This window comes from Mobula birostris, chromosome 4 (genome assembly GCF_030028105.1).
Source record: "Mobula birostris isolate sMobBir1 chromosome 4, sMobBir1.hap1, whole genome shotgun sequence".
NCBI classification, from domain to species: Eukaryota; Metazoa; Chordata; class Chondrichthyes; order Myliobatiformes; family Myliobatidae; genus Mobula; species Mobula birostris.
In genome coordinates, this window is record NC_092373.1 from 10,750,467 (window position 1) to 10,778,453 (window position 27,987).

General features: G+C 43.8%; 2 protein-coding genes across 2 annotated transcripts; one reads left to right on the forward strand and one right to left on the reverse strand.

Moving 5' to 3' along the window:
• The first annotated feature begins 3,183 nt into the window (after positions 1-3,183).
• Positions 3,184-21,463, forward strand: LOC140196984 (extracellular calcium-sensing receptor-like). The gene is made up of 7 exons (XM_072256918.1): positions 3,184-3,468; positions 3,652-4,485; positions 5,295-5,522; positions 10,172-10,295; positions 10,391-11,283; positions 17,567-17,597; positions 21,435-21,463. Exons 1-7 carry the CDS (start codon positions 3,187-3,189, stop codon positions 21,461-21,463), a joined length of 2,421 nt encoding a protein of 806 aa, XP_072113019.1. The 5' UTR covers positions 3,184-3,186.
• Positions 21,460-27,526, reverse strand: LOC140196985 (extracellular calcium-sensing receptor-like). The gene is made up of 5 exons (XM_072256919.1): positions 27,269-27,526; positions 26,235-27,068; positions 25,438-25,665; positions 22,468-22,591; positions 21,460-22,373 (listed from the first exon to the last, which is right to left on the reverse strand). Exons 1-5 carry the CDS (start codon positions 27,524-27,526, stop codon positions 21,460-21,462), a joined length of 2,358 nt encoding a protein of 785 aa, XP_072113020.1.
• Between the last annotated feature and the right edge of the window lie 461 nt (positions 27,527-27,987).

Below are 27,987 nucleotides of genomic sequence, written 5' to 3' on the forward strand. Positions count from 1 at the left end.
ACTACCTTTCCAGCATCTTTTATAAATGGTCCGATATCCACGTCTTTTACATCTAACGTATCAAGAACAAACCTTTGGTATATCCTTTAACCATATTGACTAGTTTACTTTCGTATTCCATCTTTACCTACTTAAGGACTTTTTAGATGCCTTCTGCTGGTTTTTAAAAACTTCCCAATGCTCTAACTTCCCACTATTTTTCCTCTATTATATGCCCGCTCTTTGTGGTATATGCTGGACTTTGCTTCTGTTGTCAGCCATGGCTGTGCGATACTGCCTTTAGAATACTTATTATATTCTTCCTCGTTGGTATGAATATATCCTGTGCCTTCCCAATTGCTTCCAGAAATTCCAGCCATTGCTGCTCTGCCGTCATCCCTGCAAGTGTTCTTTTCCAATCAATTCTGTCCAACACCTCTCTCATGCTTCTGTAATTTACTTTACTCCAATTTAATGGTGATCCATCTGACTGTAGTCTCTCCTTCTGGAATTTCAGGGTGATTACGATCATATTATGAACAATTGCCTCGAATGGTTCTTGTGTCTTTATTGTCTTATCAACTTCGGTTCATTGCACAACACCTCATCCAGAATAGCTGATGCCTGGTGAACTCAGCCACGAGCTGCTCTAAAAAGCTAACCCGTAGTCATTGTAGCATTTTCCCCCTCTTGAATTCCGCATCAATTTATTTTCCCAATCCACCTACATATTGAATCTTCCATGACTATTGAAAAATTGCCTTTCTGCCATGCCTTTTACATCCCCTCTTCAACTTGTGGACTACATACTTCCGACTGTTTGGGTGTTACTTAGCTCTATCCATAACGATTCAACACGTTCAGACCATATGTCACCGCTTTCTAATCATTTAATTCACATGTTACCAACAGAGGCACGTCCCCCTCTGCCTTTCTGATTATCCTTTCGGTACAATATGCATCCTTGAATATTAACCCCCAGCCAGATATAAGCTTCTTTCAGCCATGATATGGAGATATTTACAGCATCATATTTCCCAATCTGTAACTGGGCTACAAGTTCATCAACCTTATTCCATATACTGCGCACATTCAAATATAACGCGTTTAGCCCTGCATTCACCCTTCTCGATTTTCTCTGCCTTTTAAATTGTAACTCATCATGTTAGCTATAATTCTTTTCCTCTCGTCAGCCTCTCCTTGCGAGGCGTCTCACTGCACATTGGCTCTGTTTGTAACCCAAGTCGCTAATTTTCAGTACTATCACTCCTGTTCCCATTTCCCTGCGAAATTAGAAGTAGAAATAGAAATCTTTATTGTCATTGCATAGTGCAATTTGTCATGCACCAATACAGCGAAAATGAATTTGCAAATCCACTCGATCAAATGTCCCCACCCTGCCCTCACGAATTTTGGGACCTCTCGGGTTTAGGTCTGAACTATTCTCTTTTGTACAGGTCATAAATTCCCCAGAATAGATCCCAATGATCCATCAATCTGACCCCGGGTTCATTGCAGCCGTTCCTCAGCCACGTATTCAGCAGCCAAAGCAACCTATTCTTACTCTAACTGGCACGTGGCTTAGGCAGCAATCCAGAGATTACTACCCTGGAGGTCCTGTATCAGTGCTTTCTATCGAGCTCCTTAAAACCGCTCTTCAGACCTCCTCACCGTGTCCACCTTTGTCTCTGGTGCCAATATGCGCAAAGGCTTCTGGCTGATCATCCTCGCCTTTGAGAATTCAGTGGATCCGATTTGAGACAACCCTGATTCTAGTTCCAGGAAAGCAAAGTGGAACGTGGGTGTTTCTACCGCTCCCGCAGGACCACGTTTCTGCTCACCTGACAAAAGAGTCTCCTAAGAACACTGCAGTGACCTACGTTTCCTTTACGTTTCTCTTGTGTATATTGTTTTTGTGATGATGGGTGCCTGTGATGCTGCTGCAAGTAAATGTTTTATTTCACCTGTGCATACATGTACCTGCACATTTGAGAATGAACAAGCCGCTGGCGTTGACATTAACAGAGTCCCCGAACAATATTTTCTTCTGCTACGACATTTTGTAATGCCTCTCCCTTGTCTTTTGGCCCTTTTAATCTTTATATAAGTATCGAAACAATTTGCCGGATCGTTTTCTCCCGATATCTTCCCAATTGCTCAGTTCTTCACACTCACCATTGAGAACGGAGTACATATTTTGACATCACCTCCTGTTTTGCGTTCGAACTTACCTTCACAGTGTGTAGTGCCTTGCCACCAAACTGATATTTTATTATTGTTACCCGGCAATTCGGAGTATTTTTCCTTTATTTGATTTAATCATGCTGAACTTTGTCTCGGGTATACTGCATATTTCCCACATTAATGGTGATTCTTCTGTGACTCTGCGTTTGCCTTCCAGCTTAATTAAACAATGAACCATTTGCTCGTCACCTGATAATTGACACAAAAATAGCTGTATTCATTTGGGACTTTACTAATTTCTACAAAGCGCAGTTTTCCTCTGAGAGTATCATCGTCAGTACTTAAAATAATTGTGTGACATTTATATAGAGATTCTAAACCGGAGTCAGCAGTCTGTAGTCGCCGATTGCATTAATGCTATGTTTCAGCTGCTGTTCAGAGTCTTAGTAGTGTGGTGTTTTGCACTGGGTTCGGGTGAACTAACCTGCAGGCTTCGGGAAAGTGTCCAGCTCTCCAATATCTCTAAGGATGGCGATGTTGTTCTCGGGGGAATATTTCCTGTGCATTTTAGCAGTATTCATCAGATAAATGTATTCACCAAAGAAAAAGAAGAAAAAGGTTGTAAAAGGTGAGTTTATTTCAGATATGATGGCATGCAGTTCTGATTAATATCTCTCAGTTTTTTTGTAAAGAACAATATTACGAGGACATTCTGGTAAGTGTAGTTCGTTTTGGGAATACATCAGGTTGAAGGTGCCGAATATCGCTAAAAGGGGCGAAGCAGCGTTTGTGGAGGGAAATGGACAGTCGGCGTTTCCAGACTCTTCACTCTGATTTCTAAAGAGTCTCGACCGAAACGCCTGACTTGCCAAAATTGCAAATTCTGGGGCTGCTTTAATTTTCAGCATTTACTTGTACGGTGCCGAGCAAATTGAAGGATTTCTTGATGGAAATGATTCGCGTGCTTAGAGCTCAGAGTTCCTCCCTCACCTTCATCTGTGGTTTATTTTCAGTTTTGATCTAATGGCCTTCCGCATGTTGCAGACCATGATTTTTACAATTGAGGAAATAAACAGCGATAAGAGACTCCTCCCGAACATAACACTGGGCTATAAGATTCACGATGACTGTGACTCCCCCGAGATTGCAACAATGGTTACTCTGGCTCTTCTGAACGGTCAGGAGAAAACATACGCAGATCAAGTGTGTGACGGGCCTCTCGATATCTCTGGGATCGTTGGTGGTGCCGGATCGTCGGTGTCCATCGCTGTTGCAAGAACAACCGGACCTTTTAGAATACCACTGGTGAGATTTGTTTAAAACTATTGTGGTCACTGTGACGTACAGGGAATCGAAAGTTTATCGGGGCCAAGTTTTAACTCTGATACCTTTCAGTATTTAAAATTCCGTCACTCTCATTAATGAAGGATATTTGACAGTGTCACACCCACACATTAATCCACACACGTAATGTCTGATTAATTGTAGGTCAGCTACTTTTCCACGTGTATGTGTCTCAATGACAAGAGCGAATATCCAACTTTTCATCGAACTATCCCAAGTGACCAACATCAGTCCAAAGCGCTGGGGCATCTCGTTCAGATGTTTGGATGGACATGGATTGGAACCATTAACAGCGACGATGACTATGGCAACTCCGGAATAAAGGCCTTTATAGACACTGCTGTGGATTTCGGAGTTTGCATTGCCTTCTCTGAATCATTTCACAGAACGGACCCCGCAGAGAAAATCACCAGGATTGTGCAATTGATGAAAGAGGTGACAACAAAGGTCGTGGTAGCCTTTGCTGGACCTGGCGAAATGCGCATTTTATTTGAGGAGGTTCTACGACAAAACCTGAGCTGTGTACAGTGGGTGGGCAGTGAGGCGTGGATTACAGCGGATATCGGTGGTGAAGAGAGGGTAAGGCGCCTCCTTGTCGGGGCAATCGGAACTACGGTGCGTGCAGTGGAAGTTCCAGAGGTGCGGGACTTCCTACTCAAAGTCCACCCTTCCAGTTTTCCTGGTAATCCATTAGTGAGGGAGTTCTGGGAAACCACCTTCAGGTGTACTCTAAGTTTAGAAAACGAGACAAGCACAGTAGGCTCTCCTGGTCGGCTTCCGCAGTGCAGTGGAAATGAGAGTTTGCATAAAATCAGCAACACCTACACTGACTTGACCATGGACGGAAGCTCTTACATTGTATATAAAGCGGTCTATGCTTTCGCTCATGCGCTTCACGATATGTTTTCATGTGAAAGAGGCAAAGGACCATTCGTGAACAACACATGTGCACGTCTTTCAACCTTTCAACCATGGCAGGTAGGGAGCTGATTCAGTTTCACTGCATCTATTCTACGGCATCTTTCAATGTTGCTAGTGCAGTTTGGACGTTCAGACCTGTATTGCTTTTATACAGTGAATGATAGGGGACGGAAGCTCTGTGGAACAGAAAGAGACCTTCCAGTGGAAAGGCTAAGTTTTATGATACTGGACAGGTAATTGTACGGTGTGGTGTGGGGCCGTTCAGCATCGGAGATGGAGTTTAGGAGTAGGGACACTATTTTGCTCTCATGAGGCCGCATTCGGTGTATTCTGCTCAGCTTCGGTCAGTCCGTTAAAAGCAGACTGTAAAGCTGGAGTGGGTAGATGACTGTATGAAGGGTATGGATAAGGTGAAGTGCTTTCGTCCTTTCTCAAGGGTTCAGGACTCCGGAACCAGAGGGCAAAGGTACAAGGTAAAAGAAGCGAAATTCAAAGAGACTTCAGAGACGGTAGTTAATACCTGGAATGAGTTACTTGATGAGGTGGCTGAGTCGGTTATCATTCCAAGATTTAAGAGGCATTTGGATAGATACACGAATGAGGCGTTCTGGAGGAATAATGGGGGAGAGCAGGAATCTGGGACGAGCTGAGTAAATCTCTGGTTAACACGTAACAATTGAGCCGAAACAGTGGTGCATCACTCCATCACTTTAAATAAAGACACACCTGCCATTTCCCGTCTCAGTTATGTTTAACTGAATAATAATTTCCTCAAGGAAAAAACTTCCCTTCTGTGCAAGATACAAGGCAATTTGTTTGATTCAGTATGTAAGAACCTTCATAAATACCTTCTACTTCATTTTTAGCTGCTCCATTACCTGTCGTCAATCTTCTTCACAACAAAAGTCGGGGAGAAGGTGTATTTTGACGAGAACGGCAATCCGACAGCCGCGTATGATTTTGTAAACTGGCAAATGAATGCGAAGGGGAGCATTAAATTTCGACGAGTTGGATGTTACAATGGATCAGCGCCTTCCGGTAAAAAGCTTGTGCTGAACCCAGATCACATTATCTGGAGTGGTGGTAAACGTGAGGTAGGGTTGCCAATTGAAAATGGGTAACTTTGTTTAATCATAATTATCCTATTTAAATTTGTGAGAAATTATAATTAATGCTGCAAGCAATTTTTTTAAAACTATATTAGGGATTCAGGGACGCTTTGTAAAGTCGCTAACTGCCGACGGGACATCAACCGTCTCGACTTTACCTCACCTTGTCCCCATTCCAACCTCACTTCTTCGGAACGCTCTGCTCTCCACTCCCTCCGCACTAATCCTAACCTTATTATTAAACCCCGCCGATAAGGGGGGTGCTGTTGTAGTCCAGCGTACTGACCTCTACCTTGCCGAGGCACAGCGACAACTCGCGGATACCTCCTCTTATTTACCCCTCGATCGTGACCCCACTAAGGAGCACCAGGCCATTGTCTCCCACACCATCACCGACTTTATCCGCTCAGGGGATCTCCCATCCACTGCTACCAACCTTATAGTTCCCACACCCTGCACTTCCCGTTTCTACCTCCTACCCAAGATCCACAAACCTGCCTGTCCTGGCCGACCTATTGTCTCAGCTTGCTCCTGCCCCACCGAACTCATTTCTGCATACCTCGACACTGTTTTATCACCCCTTGTTCAATCCCTTCCGACCTATGTTCGTGACACTTCTCACGCTCTTAAACTTTTGGATGATTTTAAGTTCCCTGGCCCCCACCGCTTTATTTTCACCATGGATGTCCAGTCCTTATATACTTCCATCCCCCATCAGGAAGGTCTCAAAGTTCTACGCTTCTTTTTGGATTCCAGACCTAATCAGTTCCCCTCTACCACCACTCTGCTCCGTCTAGCGGAATTAGTCCTTACTCTTAATAATTTCTCCTTTGGCTCCTCCCACTTCCTCCAAACTAAAGGTGTAGCTATGGGCACCCGTATGGGTCCTAGCTATGCCTGCTTTTTTGTTGGGTTTGTGGAACAATCTATGTTCCGTGCCCATTCTGGTATCTGGCCCCCACTTTTCCTTCGCTACATCGACGACTGCATTGGCGCTGCTTCCTGCACGTATGCAGAACTCGTTGACTTTATTAACTTTGCCTCCAACTCTCACCCTGCCCTCAAGTTTACCTGGTCCATTTCCGACACCTTCCTCCCCTTTCTAGATCTTTCTGTCTCTGTCTCTGGAGACAGCTTATCCACTGATGTCTACTATAAGCCTACTGACTCTCACAGCTATCTGGACTATTCCTCTTCTCACCCTGTCTCTTGCAAAAACGCCATCCCCTTCTCGCAATTCCTCCGTCTCCGCCGCATCTGCTCTCAGGATGAGGCTTTTCATTCTAGGACGAGGGAGATGTCTTCCTTTTTTAAAGAAAGGGGCTTCCCTTCCTCCACTATCAACTCTGCTCTTAAACGCATCTCCCCCATTTCACGTACATCTGCTCTCACTCCATCCTCCCGCCACCCCACTAGGAATAGGGTTCCCCTGGTCCTCACCTACCACCCCACCAGCCTCCGGGTCCAACATATTATTCTCCATAACTTCCGCCACCTCCAACGGGATCCCACCACTAAGCACATCTTTCCCTCCCCCCCCCCCCGCATTCCGCAGGGATCGCTCCCTACACAACTCCCTTGTCCATTCGTCCCCCCCATACCTCCCCAGTGATCTCCCTCCTGGCACTTATCCGTGTAAGCGGAACAAGTGCTACACATGCCCTTACACTTCCTCCCTTACCACCATTCAGGGCCCCAAACAGTCCTTCCAGGTGAGGCAACACTTCACGTGTGAGTCGGCTGGGGTGATATACTGCGTCCGGTGCTCCCGATGTGGCCTTTTATATATTGGCGAGACCCGACGCAGACTGGGAGACCGCTTTGCTGAACATCTACGCTCTGCCCGCCAAAGAAAGCAGGATCTCCCAGTGGCCACACATTTTAATTCCACATCCCATTCCCATTCTGACATGTCTATCCACGGCCTCCTCTACTGTAAAGATGAAGCCACACTCAGGTTGGAGGAACAACACCTTATATTCCGTCTGGGTAGCCTCCAACCTGATGGCATGAACATCGACTTCTCTAACTTCCGCTAGGCCCCACCTCCCCCTCATACCCCATCTGTTACTTATTTTTATACACACATTCTTTCTCTCACTCTCCTTTTTCTCCCTCTGTCCCTCTGAATATACCTCTTGCCCATCCTCTGTGTCCCCCCCCCACTTGCCTTTCTTCCCGGACCTCCTGTCCCATGATCCTCTCTTATCCCCCTTTGCCTATCACCTGTCCAGTCTTGGCTCTATCCCTCCCCATCCTGTCTTCTCCTATCATTTTGGATCTCCCCCTCCCCCTCCAACTTTCAAATCCCTTACTCACTCTTCCTTCAGTTAGTCCTGACGAAGGGTCTCCGCCTGAAACGTCGACTGCACTTCTTCCTACAGATGCTGCTTGGCCTGCTGCGTTCACCAGCAACTTAGATGCGTGTTGCTTGAATTTCCAGCATCTGCAGAATTCCTGTTGTTTACGCTTTGTAAAGTGCCTGGGAGACGATTTCAACCCAGTTAGCGATTACCTATCGTGTCAGATGAGACAGCAAACTAGTGCGGCAGAGTTTTTAAAGTGGAAAATCCTTTGAACAGGGGCAGGTCCAATCTATCGCTCTCAAGCTTCGGAGTCCAGTGATACGAACACGCGTCATTTACAAGGGTTCTCCCTCGTTGCAGTGGATGATAATGACATCTTCTGTATGTTGTCATACATGCTCTTCGCAATCCACCGAGCGTTGAGGGGCCGCCAGTTTAGCGGTTGGATCTTACTGTCGATTTTATTCTCCCAGCCCGCCTGAGCTATCTTCGCACCTTGGGACAGGCATTTCAAATCGGTATGAGGACGCTGGCTACCCTCACGTAGTTTAGCCCACCTGTCGAAGCGGTGTATGTGGGTATGAAAGCTACTTCATGGAAAAAGTTAGTTACTTTGAGCCACAGGTGAGAGCTAAGTGTCCGATGGTGACTGAAGTTGAGTGACCTGTCCCGGAATGTACACAACAAACCCCTTTAACAAAGGTTCTACTGCCCTCTGGATACATGGATACACCTCAAAAACCCAGTTACCATATAGATTAGGTGAGTTATTAGCAGAGAGTACCTTCTGTACTAGTGGAATCATGATGGAATTACCTGGAGATGATGACTTTTTAAACCAAATGTAAGCTACGTAAGAAGCTTGCAGAAAATACTAACACATATTACAGACGAAATTTAAAAATGAAAAAGAAAACAGTGCTGCCATCGGATCAGTGAATCATTAATCACGGGGAGAAAGTGAGATCTTTGGGTGGGACAAATTAGAGACAACGGCAATGACATGCAAGCTGCTGTCCTCAAATGGTCATACCTGGTTCCTCTCGGTCTCCATATCCTCAATACATCTGGCAACGTTTGACAACGTTTCTCTAAGAACAAAATGTAGTTGTGACAATTAAAATGTTTTCATAAAAATAGGAGACGTTGATAAGTTTCCAAGGAGTTGACATGTGATGAGAAAAATGGAAGGAAATTTGCAGCAACATGTCACCCAATAACATCAGCTTCCCTGCACAGACGTTGGAATACAAACAGCAACATCATCACCGCACCAAGCAGTCAACACACTATGAATGTTTCTCATTAGTTATCGAGGAGACTTAACCTAATCGAGGCGATGCAAATTTAGCAATGAGCGAATTACATTTCCCACATTTAGAACATAGAACATGAGGCACCGGGGGGACACACGATGTTGTTCCAACTTCCTAACGTCCCCTAATATCAATCTGACTCTTCCCTCGTACATAGCCCAAAAATCTCCATTTTCCTTTCATCAATGTGACTATCTAAGTCATTTCATTGCCTCTGATGTATCGGCTTCTGCCCACACTTCCGGCAGTGCTTTCCAGGAATTGACCATTCTCCATGTAAAAAAGATACCTCTGATATTGGTCCACTTAGCTTAACGCTGTTCTCCAGCATTAGTCTTTGCTACGCTGAAAATTGGCTCTGGCCGTATATTTCATACAGTATTTGCCCCATCCTGCGCTCCAAAGAGAGAAGACGTTTCTTGTTCAACATTTTCTCACACGACATGTTCTGTACTTCAGACAGCGTCCTGGTAAATCTCTTTTACAAGTTCTCTAAAGCTTCCATGGACTTCTTATAATGAGGAGATCGGAACGAAACACAATATTCCATGTATGAAACATCCAAAACTTCAGAGAACTGCAACATTAAGTCGTTGCTCTTGCACAAAAATAACAACTACTAAGAAATTTTAGGTAAACTCCAGTAAAACGAAGCTTCTCTGGATCTGATTGTCTCCGCAAGTTTCGGCATTTTTTTAGTTTATTCGTTCGTGCCCGACGACGTGATGTTGTATTTAACTACTTCCTTGTAAGCCAAGCTCGTAACATACAGAACATTCCAACGAACAAAAAGATGCGTGGGTTTTTTTTAAAGTGTTGTCGTGATTGTTCTAGAACGAAAACGGACGTACGTTCAAGGAGAACTAGATTATGGGCACTGATAAGCAAGTTAAGTCCAAGTGACTTGTTTTTGTCAACGTAATTGGTTGAAGAATAGTTCCACACAGCTGGATGCTAATCGACGCATATGGTATGCAAACAATCAACCATTGTCTGTGTTTCATTCTTTAAGATTCCCCGGGCAGTATGTTCTGAAAAATGTCCTCCTGGAACAAGAAAAACGGCCAGGCAAGGACAACCAATTTGTTGTTTTGATTGCACGTCCTGTCCAGATGGAGCAATTAGTAACATTACAGGTGAGCGGAACTACATGTTTGGGTTCTGATAATTGCCCACAAGGATTTCTGAAGCGTCTTCGTTGCCAATGATTGCATTTTCATTTTTTTCGCAGACTCCACAGACTGCATCAAGTGTCCTCCACTATTCTGGTCCAACGACCGGAAAGATAGATGCATTCCAATGAAAACTGAGTATCTGGCTTTCACCGATGTCCTGGGCATGGTGTTGGTGGTTCTCGCTCTGGTTGGAGTGTGCATGTCTGCGCTGGCAGCAGTTCTCTTCTATAAACATCGAGAAACACCTTTGGTTAAAGCTAACAATTCCGAGCTGAGCTTCCTCCTTTTATCTGCGTTAAGCTGCTGTTTTTTGTGCTCGGTCTCATTCATTGGCGAACCATCAGAATGGTCTTGTATGTTACGCCACACAGCATTTGGTGTCTCATTTGTCATGTGTATCTCTTGTGTTCTGGTCAAAACGATTCTGGTGCTGACGGCATTCAAGGCAACTCATCCCAGCAGTAATTGGATGAAATGGTTTGGTCAAAGACAGCAGAGGATAAGTGTCTTCCTCTTGGCGTCCGTACAGGGTTTAATATGTGCAATTTGGTTGCTTTTTGCGCCTCCTTTCCCTGTATTCAACACCAAATATTACCGCGATACGATTATTTTAGAATGCGATACCGGATCCTCTGCAGGTTTCTACTCAGCGTCGGGTTATATCGCCGTGTTATCGTGCGTTTGTTTTATCTTGGCTTTTCTCGCACGGAAGCTGCCAGATAATTTTAACGAGGCAAAGTGTATAACGTTCAGCATGCTCATCTTTTGTGCGGTTTGGGTCACTTTTATTCCGGCCACCGTGAGCTCTCCTGGGAAATACACAGCAGCGGTTGAAGTGTTTGCCATCCTGGCGTCCAGTTTTGGATTGCTGCTTTGCATTTTTGCACCGAAGTGTTTTATTATCGTATTCACTCCGGAGAGAAACACAAAGAAGCATATCATGGGTAAAGTGGGATGAAATAATGCTTTAAAAGATGAGGATTAATATGTCCTCATGCGTAAAATCGCATGTTTATTTTTCCAGGAGCTGACTTAGAACATCAAAAAGCCAGTCACTTGTCAGGCTGAATTAAATAGCTTATTTGAGTTCATCATCTAGTACTGCAAACACTTCTTTTATTCCCGAGAGTTAGTCAACTGTATGTAATCAATAAACTATTGTTATGCGAATGTTTTGATTTATGTGTTTATGTAGTTGACGATAGTATAGTTAGTAACATTAATTTCTCAAAATTGACTGTAACTGATCCTTGTTCACTTGCGTTTTTAAGCTTTTGAAACATCTCTTGTCAGTCAGGGTTCCCTTCCTCCCTTTAGAATATTTCTTCATCTTTTGAATGTATTTATCTGAGCCTACCCAATTGCTTTGAGAAATTCTAGCCATTACCATTTCTGCCGTCATCCCGGACAAGTTCCCTTCCAATTAACGTTGGCCTGCTCGTCTCTTATGCTTCTGTAATTCCATTTAATGGACTGCAATATTTATGCATCTGACTTTATTTTCTCCGGCTCAAATTTGGGGTATATTCTATCATATAATGATCACTGCCTTTTTATGGACCCTTCACTTAGCCGCCTCATCAAATCTGGTTCATTGAACATCACCCAATCAAGAATTACAAGTCTTCTCGTGGGCTCAACCACGTGCTGCTCTAAAAATCCATTTCATAGGCATTTGACAAACTCTCTTTCTTAGGATCCGGCACCAAACTGCTTTTGCGAAACTACTTGCATATTGACATCCCCATGACTGTCGTAAAATTGTCCTTTTCACAAGCCCTTTCTTTCTTTCTGTCTTTGTAATTTGTAACCCACATCCTGGCTACCGTTCGGAGATCTGGAGATAACTAACATAGTGATTTTACCCTCTGCAGTGTCTTAACTCTATCCATATGGGTTCTACATCTTCCTATCCCATGTAATCTTGTCACCTCTTTCGAAATATTTTATTTCTGGTTTTTCTTTGGGGTTACCAGCAGAGTGGCCTACCTGACCGTCCTTTCGATACAATGTGTACCCTCTGATGTTAAGCTCAGAACTAGGATTATTTTGCAGTCACGGCTCATTGATAACATAACGTCATATCTCCCAATCTCTAAATTTCTTCCAAAGCACCTACGTGATGCTATAAACGCAACACGAGAGAATCTGCAGATGCTGGAAATTCAAGCAACACACACAAAATGCTGGTGGAAACCAGCAGGCCAGGTATCATCTATAGGAAGAAGTACAGTCGACGTTTCGTGATTTCAGGTTCGTGGCCCCCATCGTTTTATTTTCACCATGGATGTCCAGTCCTTATATACCTCTATCCCCCACCAGGAAGGTCTCAAAGCTCTCCGTTTCTTTAGGGATTACAGACCCAAACAGTTGCCCTCTAGCACTACTCCCCTCCGTCAAGCAGAATTGGTCCTTACTTTTAATAATTTCTCCTTAAGCTCCCCGCGCCCCGACTTCGTTCAATTAAACGTGTAGCCATGGGCACCCGTATGGGTCCCAGCTATGCCTGCCATTTTGTTGGCTATGTGGAACAGCCCATATCCAAGCCTATTCTGGTATCTGTCCCCCACTTCTCCTTCTCTACATCGACGACTGCATTGGCGCTGCTTCCTGCACGCATGCTGAGCTCTTTGACTTCATCAACTCTGCCCTCAAATTTACCTGGTCCATTTCCGACACCTCCCACCCCTTCCTTGATCTCTCTGTCTCTGTCTCTGGAGACAACTTATTTACTGAAGTCTGCTCGGACCGTGAAGCCCACGGACTCTCACAGCTACCTGGATTATTCCTCTTCCCACCTGTTACTTGTACAAATGCCATCCCCTTCTCTCAATTCCTCCTTCTACACCGCACCTGCTCTCAGAATGAGGCTTTTCATTCCAGGACGAAGGAGATGTCTTCCTTTTTTAAAGAAAGGAGCTTCCCTTCCTCGACCATCAACTCTGCCTTCAAACGCATTTCTCCCATTTCACGCGCATCTGCTCTCAGCCCATTCTCCTGCCACCCCACGAGGGATGGGGTTCCCCTTGTCCTCACCTACCACCCCACCAGCATCCGTGTCCAACTTATAGTTCTCCGTAATTTTTTTTTAGATTATGAGAACACTCAGTCCTCTTTTATTGTCATTTAGAAATGCATACATGCATTAAGAAATGATACAATGTTTCTCTGGTGAGATATCACAGAAAATAGGACAGACCAAAGACTAACACTGACAAAACCACATAATTATAACATATTGTTACAGCAGTGCAAAACAATACCATAATTTGATGAAGAACAGATCATACGCATAGTAAAAAAAAAAGTCTCAAAGTCCGGAGTCGATCGACTCCCGAGTCCGCGATAGCAGGCGGCAAAAGAGAGAAAGTCCCTGCCATAAACCTCCAGGCACCGTCATCTTGCCGATACCTTGAAAGCACCCGACGACACCCGACACTGAGTCCATCCGTCCGAAAACTCCAAGCTTCCGACCAGCCTTCCGATACAGCCTCCCGAACGCCATTCTCTGCCGAGCCTTCGACCTCTCCCCAGCCGCTGAAACACGCAAAGCCGAGGAGTTCGAGGCCTTCAGCTCCGGAGATTCCAGTTACCACACAGTAGCACCGGCAGCGAAGCAGGCATTTCGGAAATTTTCCAGATGTTCCTCCGTGCTTTCACGTCTATCTCCATCAAAGCAGGATGGTACACGGTCCCCTACTTGACAGATAACAAATATCATCACCGAAGAGGATTGGAGAACTTTTTAAAACCAACAGAAGACAGCTAAAATAAAACTACGGGGGAGAAGATGAAATATGAAAGTCAGCTAGCCAATAATACCAAAAGTGTTACGAAAAGCTTTTTCAGTTGTATAAAGAATAATGGAGATGCAAGAGTAGTTATTCAACTGCAGGAGAATGATACTGGAGCGATAGTGACGGGGAAGAAGGAAATGGCGGGCGAACTGATTAAGTATTTTGTATCAGTCTTCTCTGTGGAAGACAGTAGTAGTATCCTGGAGGTTAGACAGTGTGAAGGCGCTGAAGTGAATGCACTTGTTATTACTATGGAGATGGTGCTTGGGAAATTGAAAAGTCTGAAGATAGGTATGTCACCTGACCTGATGAACTACTCCGCAAAGTTCTAAACAAGCAAGTGGACGAGATTATAGAACGTTAATAATGATTTTTAAAGAATCACTGATTCAGGCTGGTTCCAGAGGACCGGAAAATTGTAAATATCATTCCACTCTCAGAGGCAGAAGAAAGAAAATTCTTTGCCAGTCAGCCTGGTCTCAGTGGTAGTGAAAGTGCTGGAGTCGGGTGTTAAGAGTACAACATATCTAATCAGGGTACATAGAGGCACATGATAAAATTACCGGAAGTCAGCATGGGTTCCTGAAGAGAATACTTTGCCTGACACATCAGTTGGAATTGATTGAATAAATAACAAGCAGGGTAGACAAAGAAGTTGTGTATTTGGATTTTCAGAAGGCCTTGGGCAAAGTGCTGCACATGAGACTACTAAAGAAAATAAGAACCTAGGTTATTACGGGAAAGACACAAGCATGAACAAATGACTGATCAGAAAGCGGCAAATATCGGGAATAAAGGGATCCTTTTCGAATTGACTGCCAGTGAACAGTGGTATACCACGGGGATCTGTGTTGGGACCGCTTCTTTTTAAGTTGTATGACAATGATTTGGATGATGAAATTGATTTGTGGCCAAGTTTGCGGCTGATATGGAGAATCAGGTAGTGTTGAGGAAACGGATAGACGGCAGAATTACTTGCACTAATTAGGAGAAAAGGAAAAGTGGTGGCAAATGTAAAACAGTGTTAGAAGTGCATGGTCATGCATGTTGATAGAAGAAGTAAAAGCATAGACTATTTTCGAAACGGGTTGAAAATTTAACACACCGAGATTCAAATAGATTTGGAAGTGCAAATGCAGGATTCTTTAGTGACTCGCTTGCAGCTTGAATCGGTGGTGAGGAAGGCGAATGTAACATTAATATTCATTTCAAAAGGACGAGAATATAAAAGCAAGAATGTAATGCTGAGGCTGGATCAGGAACGGGTGTGGTCTACTTGAAGTATTGTAGGGAATTTTGGAACCAGTACTTAAGAAACCATATGCTGATATTGGAGAGGTTTCAGAGGTTTACGAGAAAGATTCATGGAATGAAATGGCTATCATACGTGCAGGGATTGGTGGGCCTAGAATCGCTGGAATTTAAAAGAATGATGGCGATCTAACTGAAATCATTGAATGTTAAAAAGACTAGATAGTGTGGATGTGTGCATTGGTGGGAGAGTCTTGGATCAGAGGGCAGAGCACCAAAATAGAGGGAAGTCCATTTAGAACAGAGATGAAGAGGAATTTCTTTAGCCAGCGCTTGGTGAATCCATTCAATCCTTTGCCACAAGCGGTTGCAGGGGCGAGGTCACTGGTTGCGTTTAATGTGGATATTGATAACTTCATGGTGTGAAAGGTTACGGGGAGAAGGCAGGATAATTGGCTTGAGTGGAAAATGGATCAAGCAAGATGAATGGGCCAAAAAGACTTATTCGGCTCCCATAACTTATGCTTTTGTGGTCTTGTAGTATAATTGGCATTGACAGAGTACAAAGTCAGAACCATTTTCCCTATGGGAGAGAAACACACTATGAGTTCCAGCTGAGAGGGGGCAAACTTAAAAGGGATCTAAGGGGTGATCTTGTACACAAAGAATAGTTAATATCTGGAATATACGGGTGATGCTGGAGTCAGGTGTAATCACTACCTTCTACTGTCATTCAGACAGGTACTTAAATAGGCAAAGCGTGGTAAGATAGCAACGTAACGCCGGCAAGTCTGACTAGTGTTAACAGGCAAGACGTAAGAATGGTCGAGACCAACTCCTTGACTCAATTACTCTAACTACACATGATACAGCCAATTCTCAGCCACTGCTGTTCATGTTTTCATCTGAAATACATAAAATGCAAAACCCATTTATTCTGAAGCTAGTACATTCATCTAATTGCACAGTGTGGAAGTAAACGGAACAAATTCTGGCTGGCAAGTGTTAGTTCGCAGGGGTCAGTTTTGCGACCGTTTTTCCCCGTTATATACCAATGAATGCGGCGACTGAATCGATGGTTTTCTGCCCACGTTCGCGACTGATAAAGAGATAGCTGGAGGAACTGGTAGTGTTGAGGAAAAACGGAGTCGGCACGAGTCATTAGAATGGGCTCCTTAGAATCAGGAGTGGGCAGCAAAGTAGTAGATGCAATATAGTGTACGTGCAATTTAGTAGAAGAAATAAAGGTGTAGATAATAGTCTAAACGGAGAGCAAATTCGGAACTTAGATGTACAAAGCGGATTTCGAGTACTTATGCACGATTCCATAAAGGTTACCTTGCAGGTTGAATTGGTGTTAAAAACAAGCAAACGCAGCCTCGGTATTTATTTTGCGAGGTCTAGAATATAATTAAGTGCAAGAATGAGATGCTGAGGTTAACAAGATATTAGGCAGACAGCACCTGGAGTATTGTAAGTAGTTTAATCCCGAGCAGAAAGAATGGGGTCCACAATATACTACGGGAGATAGGAAATGCATACCAAAAGGGCAATGTTATAACAGTCTTGGTGGTTTTCAATGCGAAGGTAGATTGGGAAAATTAAGTCGCTACTGGATCTTAAAGGGGAAATTTCGAGAATGGGTACGAGATGGCTTTTTGGAGCAGCTCGTGATTGAGCCCACTAGAGGATCGGTTGTTCAGGGCTGGGTGTTGTGCAAATACCGGAATTGATTGGACAGCTTAAGGTAAAAGAGCCCTTATGGGCAAGTGGTCATAGTATAATCGAATTCACCCTAAAATTTGAGAAGGAGAAGCTAAAGTCCGACAGATCAGTATTACAGTGAGTAAAGGGAAATTAGAGAGTTGTGAAAGAGGGATTGGCCAGAGCTGATAAGAAAAAAACATTGTCAGTGATAACGGCAGAGCAGCAAAGGCTGGAATTCGGAAGGCATGGATTACATCGCAAATGCAAAGAAGTATTATGATGTCAAAATGATACAACACCGGCTAACAAGAGAAGTCAGATGCAACATTACAGTCAAAGGGAGGGCATTTAATAGAGCAACAGCCAGTGAAAGTGGGAGGACTGGGAAGCTTTTAAAACCAACAGAAGACAACTAAAAATGCCACTACGAAGAAAACGATAGAATACGAAACTAAGCAAGACAATAATATGAAATAGGATACCAAACGTTTCTTCAGATATTTAAAGTGTAAAAGATGGGCGAGAAAGAATAACAGACAGCAGGAAAACGATACTGTAGAGGTAGTAATGAAGAACAAGGAAATGGCAGACGAAATAAGTAAATATATTATATCATTCCTCTCTGTAGAAGACACTAGCAATGTAGTGGAAATTCAATAGCGTCAATGGTCATGCAGTGTGTGATGTTATCATTAGGAGGGAGAAGGTTCGTGGGAAACTGAAATATCTGAAGGTAATTTTGCCACCTGAGCCAGGGTTCTGAATGAGGTGGCTGAAGAGATTGTGGGGGCGGTAGCAATGATTCTTCAAGAATCGCTAGATTGTGGGATTATTGCGGAAGACTGGAAAAGCACTGATCTTCTGCGTCATATGTCAGCAGAATCTCAGGTCTTGGACTTCGTGTCTCGAAGTAAGGATTAACGTGGGAAGGAAGGCCGTGCAAGTTGAAATGATGCAGACCAAAGTTGCAGTTGCCTCCAGCTACCTTGGAGCAATTTAAACTATTATAGAATGGAGTCTCTCTTTACATGACCTTCAGCATTATTTACAGACTGGAGTGGAACATGAGGAAGGTACGATCTGTACAAAATGGACAGGTTACAGCTGAACTAGAGGGCGTCCAAAATCCTTGCCGGCAGGTTTGTAAGAGAGAGTTATTCGGGTGGGATTAAAATAATTTGGTAAACAGATGGAAACCGATGTGATGGTGCTGATGATAAGATGCTTTGTTTACAATTACAGACAATGTGTACTGAGACTCTGAGCAAAACGACGCTGATGATAGGTCCTAAGTGCAGTCCACAGCACAAATTGCGATGTAAGAGGCGGACAAAATCGAAAAGGGTGAATACAGACTGACAGTGTTATATTTAAATGTGCGCAGATTATGGAATACAGCAGATGTACTTGTAGCACAGTTTTAGATTGGCATGTATGATGTTGTACGCATCCCTGAATCATGGATGAAAGAGGATTATAACTGGTCACGTCGAAAGATAAACAATATACCGAAAGGACAGGCGGGTTGGCAGAGGCGGCGGCGTGGCTCTGTTGGTAAAATATGAAATCAAATTATTAGAAAAGTGACAAAAGTTGGAAGGTGTTGAATCGTTTTCGGTGGAGCTAAGGAACTACAAGAGTAAAACGACCGTGATGGGAGTTATATACCGACCCCAAAATTACAAATTACAGCGGGATATGGAAACCACGCCGAAATCGCAATGTTTCTATAGCTATGGGGGATTTAATATGCAGGTAGACTGGGAATATCAGGCTGTTGTGTCACAAGAGCGGGAGTTACTGGAATGACTACAAGATGGCTTTTTAGACAGGCTCGTGGTTCAGCCAACTTGAGGCTCAGCTATTCTGGATTCGGTGTTGTGAGTTAATTACACACCTTAAGGTAAAATCATCCTTATGGGAAAGTGGTCATAATATGATCGAATGCGCCCTGAAATTTCAGAAGGAGAATTTAAACACGGATGCTTCAGTATCACAGTGGAGTAAAGGTAATTAGAGAGGTATGAGGGAGTATTTAGCCAAAAATTATTGGAAACGAACACTGACAAGGATAATAGCTGAGCAGCAATGGTTGAAAATTCTTGAGGCAATTCGGAACGCACGGGATGTATACGTTCCAAAGGGGTCTTAGTAGTCTAAAAACAAGATCACACACCGTAGCTAAAAAGAGAATCAAACTGAAAATAAAATTGGCTGTTTAGGGCATAAAGGGATATGTAAGGCATGGCGGGGGGGGAGTGGCGGGATAAATGGGCTTATGCAGGCGATTGAGGCTGAGAAGGGACAATGGTATTCTAATTTGACTACTGTTTGGGGGCCTACATAGGGGAAGCAACAGTAGCCATGCCTCTGGCACTGAGTCTTACCCCGTGGTGCACAAATCCAGAAACCTAAAGAGGACGTGAGCAGTAAAAGGTGGCTCTATAGTCACGGTGACAGACAGCCAGTGCTATGGACGCGGAAAGGAAACACGCATAGTACTTTGCCTCTCAGGCGCCAGGGTCAGTGATGTTTATGAATGCGTCCACAATATCCTGAGAAGGGAGGATGAGCTGCTAGAAGTCGTGGTACACACTGGTACCAACAACATGGGTATAAAAACGGAAGAAGTCCTGAAATCAGAACACCGTGAGTTAGGAAGCAAGCTGAGAAGCAGGACCGCAAGTCGGGATTTGTGCCTGCGCAACAGGACAGTGAGGACAGGAATAGAATGAGGCGGCCGATAAATGCGTGTCTGAAGAATTGGAAGGGCGCAAGGACTTCAGTGTCTGGAGAATTGGGACGTCTTCTGGGGCACGTATGACCTGTACAAAAATGGACAGGTTGCAGTTGAATCCGAAGGGGACCAATATCCGTGAGGGCAGGTTTGCTAGAACTGTTTGGAGCGGTTTAAACCAATCCGTCCATGACAGTCAGGAAGCAGGAGTGAGTGGCATTGCTGTTAGACAGGAAAAAGCTGCGAGGCAAACTCAAAGGTCTTTAGGTGGTTAAGTCACCTAGATTCCAGATTTGAACGTCTTGTCATATGAAAAGTGTTTGATGGCTCTGGGCCTGTAATCTCTAGATTCATATGTTTCCTATGGTGAGAGAGGCACGGACCAGAGGACACAGACAGATGGTCGTATTCTGTTCATGTATTTTATGGTTTTGTGGTGTTATGGTTCTGGGTAGAAGGCACGGGAATGGACTTAAGACGCCTTGAAGGTCGAATGGATTAATTCTGTCCTTATGTCTTATGGACCTATGGTCTATTTCTGTGCTATAAATCTCGTTGACTCAGTGACTCTGACTCTGACTACATCAAGTGGATACATTACTGAGTCGACGATAGTTACGTTTTCTCTAAGTGCACGAATATTAAATAGTATAGTATATTGAAATATTACGTTTATTGATTTCAGACCTTTCACTAAATCCGTACCATAAACTCATGTTTCTTATCATAAAATACTAGAATATTGATATTGAAACACTAAATTCAGTCCAATAAGTGGATGGATTGTAGGTTCTGTGTCCGCTGCTGCAGCGGAATGATAATGCATTATTTCAATACAAATAAATGTGAAAAAGTAACATCAGTTTAGGACTTAAACTACGAATTGTACAGCAATGGAGCGCGACATGGAACAGAGGAATCTGAAGGTAAAAGTGTGTAGTTGGTTGACAGCGGAAGTATAAGCAATGAGATGTTGATAAAAGACATTTGTTACGCTGTCCTTCAGCAGATAGGGCGCCGCATATAGACGTAGGGACATCAGGTTTCATTTGTATAACTCATTCATGAGGTCATACTTGGAGCAATGTCTCCAGTATTGGTCACTCTGTTATGACAAAACCGTGTTAAACTGAAAAGAAGGAATGCTAGCATGTTGCCAGGATGTGGGGTCTCGTGCTTACGGATCGTCAGGCCAGATTACGTCGTTACTCATTTCACGTAAGCGAATAGAGCTCGACCTTATAAAAATGCTTTAAATTAAGAAATGAATGGACAACAATCCTTCCCATGTTGAGAGAGCCCAGAATTAGTGAATATAGATTTTGGGTAAGAGGTGAATGATTGAAAGGAACCTGAGTGACAACTTATTTACAGAGAGAGTTGTGAGTTTATCGAAATAAATGCCAGAAGACGAGAATAAGCAGGTACAATGGTATAATTTTAAAACACCTGCAGAAGTACATGGAGTGGCGCAGTATCTGGGGATATGGCCGAGCGCAAGCATTTGAGATCAGCTGGGTTGGCAACCAGATATTTATGGACTACTATGGCCGGGGTCTGTATCGGTGCCGTATTGCTCTAAGAATCAGCGACTCTATGGTGTTACAGGCCAGGACATATGGATGCGCACCCGTTAAAGATTACTCTGATCTACTTTACCCATAATGTGCTTCTTTGTGTTTCTCTCCGGAGTGAATACAATAATAAAACACTTCGGTGCAAAAATGCAAAGCAGCAATCCAAAACTGGACGCCAGGATGGCAAACACTTCAACCGCCACCGTGTATTTCCCAGGAGAGCTCACGGAGGCCGGGATAAAAGAGACCCAAACTACACAAAAGATGAGCATGCTGAAAGTTATACACTTGGCCTCGTTAAAGTTATCTGGCAGCTTCCGTGCAAGAAAGGCCAAGACAAAACAAACGCACGATAACACGGCGATATAACCCGAAGCCGAGTAGAAGGCTGCAGATGATCCTGTATCACATTCTAAAATTATCGTCTCGCGGTAATATTTAGTGTTGATCACGGGGAAAGGAGGCTCAATGAGCAGCCAAAGCACGCATAGTAAACCCTGCACGGATGCCAGGAGGAAGACGCTTATCCTCTGCTGTCTTTGACCAAACCATTTCATCCTGTTACTGCTGGGATGCGTTGCCTTAAATGCCGTCAGCACCAGAATGGTTTTGACCAGAACGCAAGAGATACACATGACAAACGAGACACCAAACGCCGTGCGGCGTAACATGCAGGACCAGTGTGACGGTTCGCCAATGAATGTGACCGAGCATAAAAAACAGCAGCTCAACGCAAATAGAAGGAGGAAGCTCAGCTCAGAATTGTTAGCTTTAACCAGAGGTGTCTCTCGATGTTTAAAGAAGAGACCCGCTGTCAGTCCAGACATGCACACTCCAACCAGAGCGAGTAACACCAACACCATACCCAGGACTTCGGTAAAACTCAGATACTCTATTTTCTTCGGGATGCATTGATCTTTTTGATCGTTGGACCAGTACAGGTGAGGACACTTGATGCAGTCTGCAGAGTCTGAGAAAAACAAATACGACCATTCCATTATTAAAGGGACACTTCAGGAATTACTTTGGGTAAATGTTAGATTCCAAGATGTATATCCGCTCACCTGTGGTGTTAGTAATTTCTCCATCCGCACAGGACTTGCAGTCAAAACAGCAAATTGGTTGTCCTTTCCTGGCTATCTTTCTTGTACCAGGCGAGCAACTTTCAGAACAGACTGCCCGGGGAATCTTGAAGGAAGAACACAGACAATATTTGGTTATCTGCATGTTCAAATGTGTGGAATTAGTCTGTGACCCTATTACTTTTACAGATAACGAAGTATTTCATACTTAGATTTACAGTTCCAACAAACACTGCGTCTAATGTTCCTTGAATGTTTTCGCTTTTCTATTCTTTACAACTTTTAGAGTTACTATTGGATGCGAATTGCAGGTCGCTTCAAAGACGATGAACTGATTGTATTATGCTCTTCCACATTCAAAACAGAGGAAAAGCATAATTTGCTAATTTCTTCATCACCTTATCTGTGCCGTTTTGTTGTTGATCATTCAGCCGTTGGAAAGTTTAATTCATATTCCCTCTACTTACACACTTCAGAATTCTACAACAAATACAACGGAATTCTGAAACAAATGCTTTGTGATATAGTGTAGGACAATGTTGCTGCAGTTACAATGTTTTGATAAAAATAAAAACAGTGATGGGGATTAAACATAACCATCATAATACAGGTTGAATTTAAATTTAGGCTGAAATCTTAAAACCTTCATGAACAACTGTCACCAAAAAATAAGGCTGCCCATTCGGTATTTTCACCCATTTCGAAAGATTGATATGCGAGCTACCGACATGGCTTACTATGGAATGCTTATACACACAATCCTATTCTCGGGTATTTAAGGATGAATTATAAATTCTGGAACTTTCCCACACATACAGATCAAAAAATGCCTTAGTTAACTTTCACTTTTACTAATTTGTTTCTGTTTTTTTTTTATTTCAAGAGCAGCGAGGTAATGTTGCATTTCTTTATCTATCGTGTTGTAATGTTTCATGCCATGTAATGGTTTCTCTGTAGCAGCAGTGTATGGGTTATGTCTAGAGATAACGGGGGACTTTGGAATGTGCGCTGGGGAGATGTTTTTCTTTCATGTGTGCCCGAGCAGCCTTTTGTTCGGCGGAAGATGGAGAGAAAAGATGCCAGAACGGGGAAGTTGTAGTCGGCAGGACGGAGTCGGAAGTCGACACCCAGGAGGAAAATCGACGGAGAAAGAGCAGACGGATAAACGGTGAGCCTGCAACATTCCGCCTTACGACTGTTTCATGAGAATTGGCCCATTTTTTGTTTCTTTTCGATCCTATAATCAAATTAGGAATAGTAACGCTCAATCGTTTAATTGCATTTTGTGTACTGTTTGTCATTTCGTGGTACTGAATTGCAACAGGAGAACAGATCATGCAGAATCCACCCAAACCAGATTTCTCAAGTTTGGCCGGGCCGGATGCTGTCTTCCCCTAGAAGAAGTCGCTAACAGAACCTGAGTGTTACATATAAAATTCTGATGAGATAATATTTGGACATTGCGTTCATGTCCGGTCTCCTCGTTATAGATTTTAAGCGGAAGTTTTAAAGCAGGTGTAAAACGAGCTTTACTTAAACACTATCCAGATCAGAAAACACGCCTTACGAGGACCGGTTGACCATGCTGGAGCTTTTCTCTTTGGACCGAAGGATGAGAGGCGACTTAATAGATGTATATAAGATTGTAAGAGGCATATATAGAAGGTTGTCAAGCCGAGGGGTGGTAGTGGGGACAACCTCCACTACCTAAAAGTGTTCATCACGGCATGCGCCTAAAATAGCCTCTGACAACCAAGTCCATCTCCCGGCCTTCTCGTGTGGCTTAGCCTCTAACCCAGCGGAACTGTTTCTACTGACAGACATGGCGAAGGCGGGTCCTGGCGCCTTAATACCAGTGCTTCCGGTAGACGGAGCTCGTCAGCCTGGGAAGGTAGTCCATCTCAGAGAGCGAAACTCTGATCTGAAACCTCCGCTGCCTTGGGGCCATATTCACTCATGGGAAAGACTTCAGGAGTAAACCCTGAGGACAAATCCGTGCTGGAGTTCCTAAGGCAGTCCGACGGTGCCTTGAACCTCGTTCTGGCAACTCCTGCGACGACACTGGTGCCAAGCTGTATCGGCCCTTGTCCTTACCTTGGACAACATCGGTGACGTGGAGACGGGAGACTTGCAGAATGGGCAACTGCCGGTCATCCATACAACCTTGCCCAGGCCTGCGCCCTGGAGAGGGCACTCCAGCGTCGCCTCACCGCCACAGACGCTGCTCTACCAACACTGACTGAAGCAAGCCTTACCAGGCCCAGATCCATGGTCTCGGGAGCCTAACGGATGCCACCAACATCAGGGTGACTTCAATATTCATAAAAGAAATATTCAAATATTAATCGGAGTAAATTTGAACTGAGGACTTTCAAAGTAAGAGTAGCCAAGTTTAGCAGATTTAGAGGACGGTCTGTACGTGTACCGGGGTCCCCATTCTGCCCTGTCAGGGTTGCTTCTATCTCTCTGAGTTCGAATGCTTAATTCATTTGATGTCATCCAAAAGCATGGAATTACCGCTACTGCTCGCAACTAGAGGTTCTCCGATAGCCAGCTGCACGGAAGTGATGGCAAGAGTAACACCTGGACAGGGAAATCTTGAATTCTTCAGCAATGCTTCGTTATAACATTCTGACATCTGCATTGTGATTTAATATTTACTGAAACCTTGTTATATAGCTTAAATTGGCTTTAAAATATTAGTAAATTGAATTAATGTCATTACGGTTGCTGTACTCTAGAATTTAGTCTCTCGTATTAATCCACAGAGTCAACGTGATGACTGGGTTGAAGTGGACTCCCTGTCCCTTCACTATGTATTGTTAATACCATAATTCAATGTATGCAAGTGTATTTTACTTGCGCTGTTGATCACAATAACTTATTATTATAACATCGATAATTACCATTTAACTGCTGACAAAATTGGTCACGTTCAATGGACAACCGTACCTGACGCTTACCACCGTTCCAGACAATCTGATGCAGGTTCAGCACGAGTTCTTTACCCGGAGGACCTGATCCGTTGTAATATCCAACTGTTCGAACTTCAAGGCTACCGTTTGCATCAATTTTCCAGTTTACAATGTCATAAGCGGCTGTTGGATTGCCTTTCTCATCAAAATACACCTTCTCTCCAACTTTTGTTGTGAAGAAAATTGACTTCATGTAATGGAGGAGCTAAAAATAGAATTCAAAAAATTGCGTTAATGTTCCTGCACATAAGAGGAAATTTTGTCTTCAGCATTTTATTGCTATACTTCTCCAAGACATCTCACTCCATAGAACTATCCAGATGTGTCTTAATTACACCTGTCTGGACCATTTCCACTGGCAGCACATTCCAGATATCGCTGCCCTCTTTGTAAACAACATGTCTTTACCGTCTCTTTTCAAATCTCTTCTCTCCTGGCGTGTATCTGCCGTCTACTTTTGGGCTCCCTAAACCTTGGGAAAAGACTAATACAGTCCACCTTATCTATACCCCTCGTGATTTCGTAGAGTTCGATGCATTCGCTCCTCGTTCTCCTACACTACAAAGTATGCAGAACCAATCTTTTCCTGTAACTCAGGCTCACTGCCAATTTGCGCGGCCACTATCGGCGAAATGTGCATTTGTATATCATGACATTCAGGGCCCTGCCATTTACTGTATAAGTAATACCCTGGTCTGAATATCAAAACTGCAGTAGCAAAATTGAAAGATGTCTAAATAAAAAGTATGAAGTGCAAGGTAATACGTTCCCTACCTGCCACGGTTTAAAGGTTGAAAGACGTGCACAAGTTTTGTTCGCGAATGGTCCTTTGCCACTTTCACATGAAAGCATGTCGTGAAGCGCATGCGCAAAAGCGTAGACTGCTTTATATACAATGTAAGAGTTCCCGTCCATGGTCAGGTCGGTGTAGGCGTTGTTGATTTGAAGCAGACTCTCATTTCCGCTGCACTGTGGGAGCCGGCCAAGTGAACCAACTTCGTTGGTCCCGTTATGGAAATTAAGAGTACACCCGAAAGTGGTTTCCCAGAACTCCATCACTAATAGATTACCAGGAAACCTGGAAGGATGGATTGTGAGCAGGAACTCCTGCACCCCTGGAATTTCCTGTGCGTGCACAGCAGTTCCGATTGCTCCGGTAAGGAAGTGCCTGTCGCTATCTACAACGACGAAGTCTGCTGTAATCCACCCCTCACTGCCCACCCACTGCACCCCGCTGAGGTTTTGCCGTAGAACCTCCGCAAATAAAATCCGCATTTCGCCAGGTCCAGCAAAGGCCACCACGACCTTTGTGGTCGCTTTCTTCATCACTTGCACTATCCTGGTGATCTTCTGTGGAGAGTCTGTTCTATGAAATGTTTCGGAGTAGGCAATGCAAAGCCCAAATTCCTCAGCAGCTTCGAGAAAAGATCTCATCCCCGAGTTGCCATAGTCGTTATTGCTGTTAACGGTTCCAATCCAAGTCCATCCAAACTTCTGAACGAGATGCGCCAGTGCCTTGGACTGATGCTCGTCACTTGGGATAGTTCGATGAAAAGTCGGATATTCGCTCCTATCGCTGAGACATGCGCACGTGGAAAAGTGGCTGACCTGCATTCAATCAGATAGTTGGTGTTTTGGTTAATGTGTGTGTCACGGGGTGAAATATTGTACATTAACTGGAATGAGGAACGGTCAAACATTAGAAGATACCTGTGATAAAATTATTCACTGGTAATGTAGATCTTTTTTTTAAACAGTTGATTCCTTATACGTCACTGTGGCCACTATAATTTTTAACCAAATCTTACCAGTGGAAATCGAAAAGGGCCGGTTGTCCTTGCAACGGCGATGGACGCCGAGGACCCACGGCTACCAACGATCCCGGAGATTCTGAGGGGCCCGTCACACACTTGATCCGTGTATGTTTCCTCCTGCCCATTCACCAGAGCCAGAGCCACCTTTGTTGCAATCTCGGGGATGTTGCAGTCGTCGTGAATCCTGTAACCCAGTGTGATGTTCGGAAGTAGTCTCTCATCTCTGTTTATTTCCTCAATTGTAAAAATCATGGTCTGTAACAGGCGGAATCCCCTTAAATCAAAACTGAAAATCATCACAGGTTGGATTGGAATTGGAATTGTTTTTTTTTATAGTTATATATACGGTCATGGAGTCAGAGAGTATTGTTTTGTTTACCGAGATATGTTCCTTTCAATAAAGCTTCAAACGCTTCTCTATAAATTAAAAACGATTAATTAAAATTCTCTATGTGTGTTATAAATCATTTATGGTAGGATGTCCATGCCATGTTTTAATAATGCCAAAACGAATCAGTCATAGTGGATTGGGATGAAAAACAATAGGTTTTGTTTTGCGTTCTTCGTTTCATTAGGATCGTTAGACCTAGCACAACCCGATGTCAATACAGTACTTCAGTGGGTAAATGTCCCTTTGTCCCTCCCGCTCACACACGTCTCCACCGCCACCTCTGCAGAAGCCAACAAGAATTCTCCGACTTCCGTCTCTGCTA

Bases quoted from the DNA above. Each gene is read 5' to 3' on its own strand.
- LOC140196984 (XM_072256918.1), top strand. From the start codon at position 3,187: ATGGCCTTCCGCATGTTGCAGACCATGATTTTTACAATTGAGGAAATA. The intron at 3,469-3,651 runs GTGAGATTTGTT...GATTAATTGTAG, and splicing joins GACCTTTTAGAATACCACTG to GTCAGCTACTTTTCCACGTG. The intron at 10,296-10,390 runs GTGAGCGGAACT...TTTTTTTCGCAG, and splicing joins AGCAATTAGTAACATTACAG to ACTCCACAGACTGCATCAAG.
- LOC140196985 (XM_072256919.1), bottom strand. From the start codon at position 27,526: ATGATTTTTACAATTGAGGAAATAAACAGAGATGAGAGACTACTTCCG. The intron at 25,666-26,234 runs GTAGGGAACGTA...TTCTATTTTTAG, and splicing joins CAACCTTTAAACCGTGGCAG to CTCCTCCATTACATGAAGTC. The intron at 22,374-22,467 runs GTGAGCGGATAT...TGTTTTTCTCAG, and splicing joins AGAAATTACTAACACCACAG to ACTCTGCAGACTGCATCAAG.